Source organism: Penaeus monodon, chromosome 15, assembly GCF_015228065.2.
Source record: "Penaeus monodon isolate SGIC_2016 chromosome 15, NSTDA_Pmon_1, whole genome shotgun sequence".
NCBI lineage: Eukaryota > Metazoa > Arthropoda > Malacostraca > Decapoda > Penaeidae > Penaeus > Penaeus monodon.
The window spans coordinates 14,501,915-14,502,319 of NC_051400.1; the positions used below are offsets into that span (position 1 = coordinate 14,501,915).

Below are 405 nucleotides of genomic sequence, written 5' to 3' on the forward strand. Positions count from 1 at the left end.
CACGTGTTTTATGACGGAAAAAGGGCAGCAGCAAATAGACACATATCATTTGAAACATTTCCGTCCAATGCGATCATGCCAACACCCAAAATGTAAAGAAAGATTCGCCCCTGATTCACGCAGGAAACGCTTCCGAGCTGCGTGACATGGTCGCCAACGGCATTTGTGGATTCAAGTGCTTCCTCATCCACAGCGGAGTGGATGAGTTCCCGAGTGTGGATTATGCGCAGGTGGAAGAGGCTCTCACACAGCTCTCGGATACGTCTTCCGTTTTACTGGTTTGTGCACAATATGTCTTCTTCCCAAATGAGAAATGTTCTGAAGAGTTTTTTCACGAGTAACTTTAACAGACGTTTGCGAATACAGGATCATTTTTAAATCTTATTTAAACTTGTATTAAACTGG

General features: G+C 43.7%; 1 protein-coding gene across 2 annotated transcripts in view; it reads left to right on the forward strand.

The window, feature by feature from the left end:
- Positions 1–405, forward strand: part of LOC119581762 (allantoinase-like) — a gene marked incomplete in the record, with an annotated part of 8,945 nt that overhangs the window by 4,036 nt on the left and 4,504 nt on the right. For both annotated transcript variants that reach the window (XM_037929894.1, XM_037929895.1), the window contains 1 exon segment: positions 124–278. In XM_037929894.1, the coding sequence (XP_037785822.1) occupies positions 124–278 (155 nt within the window).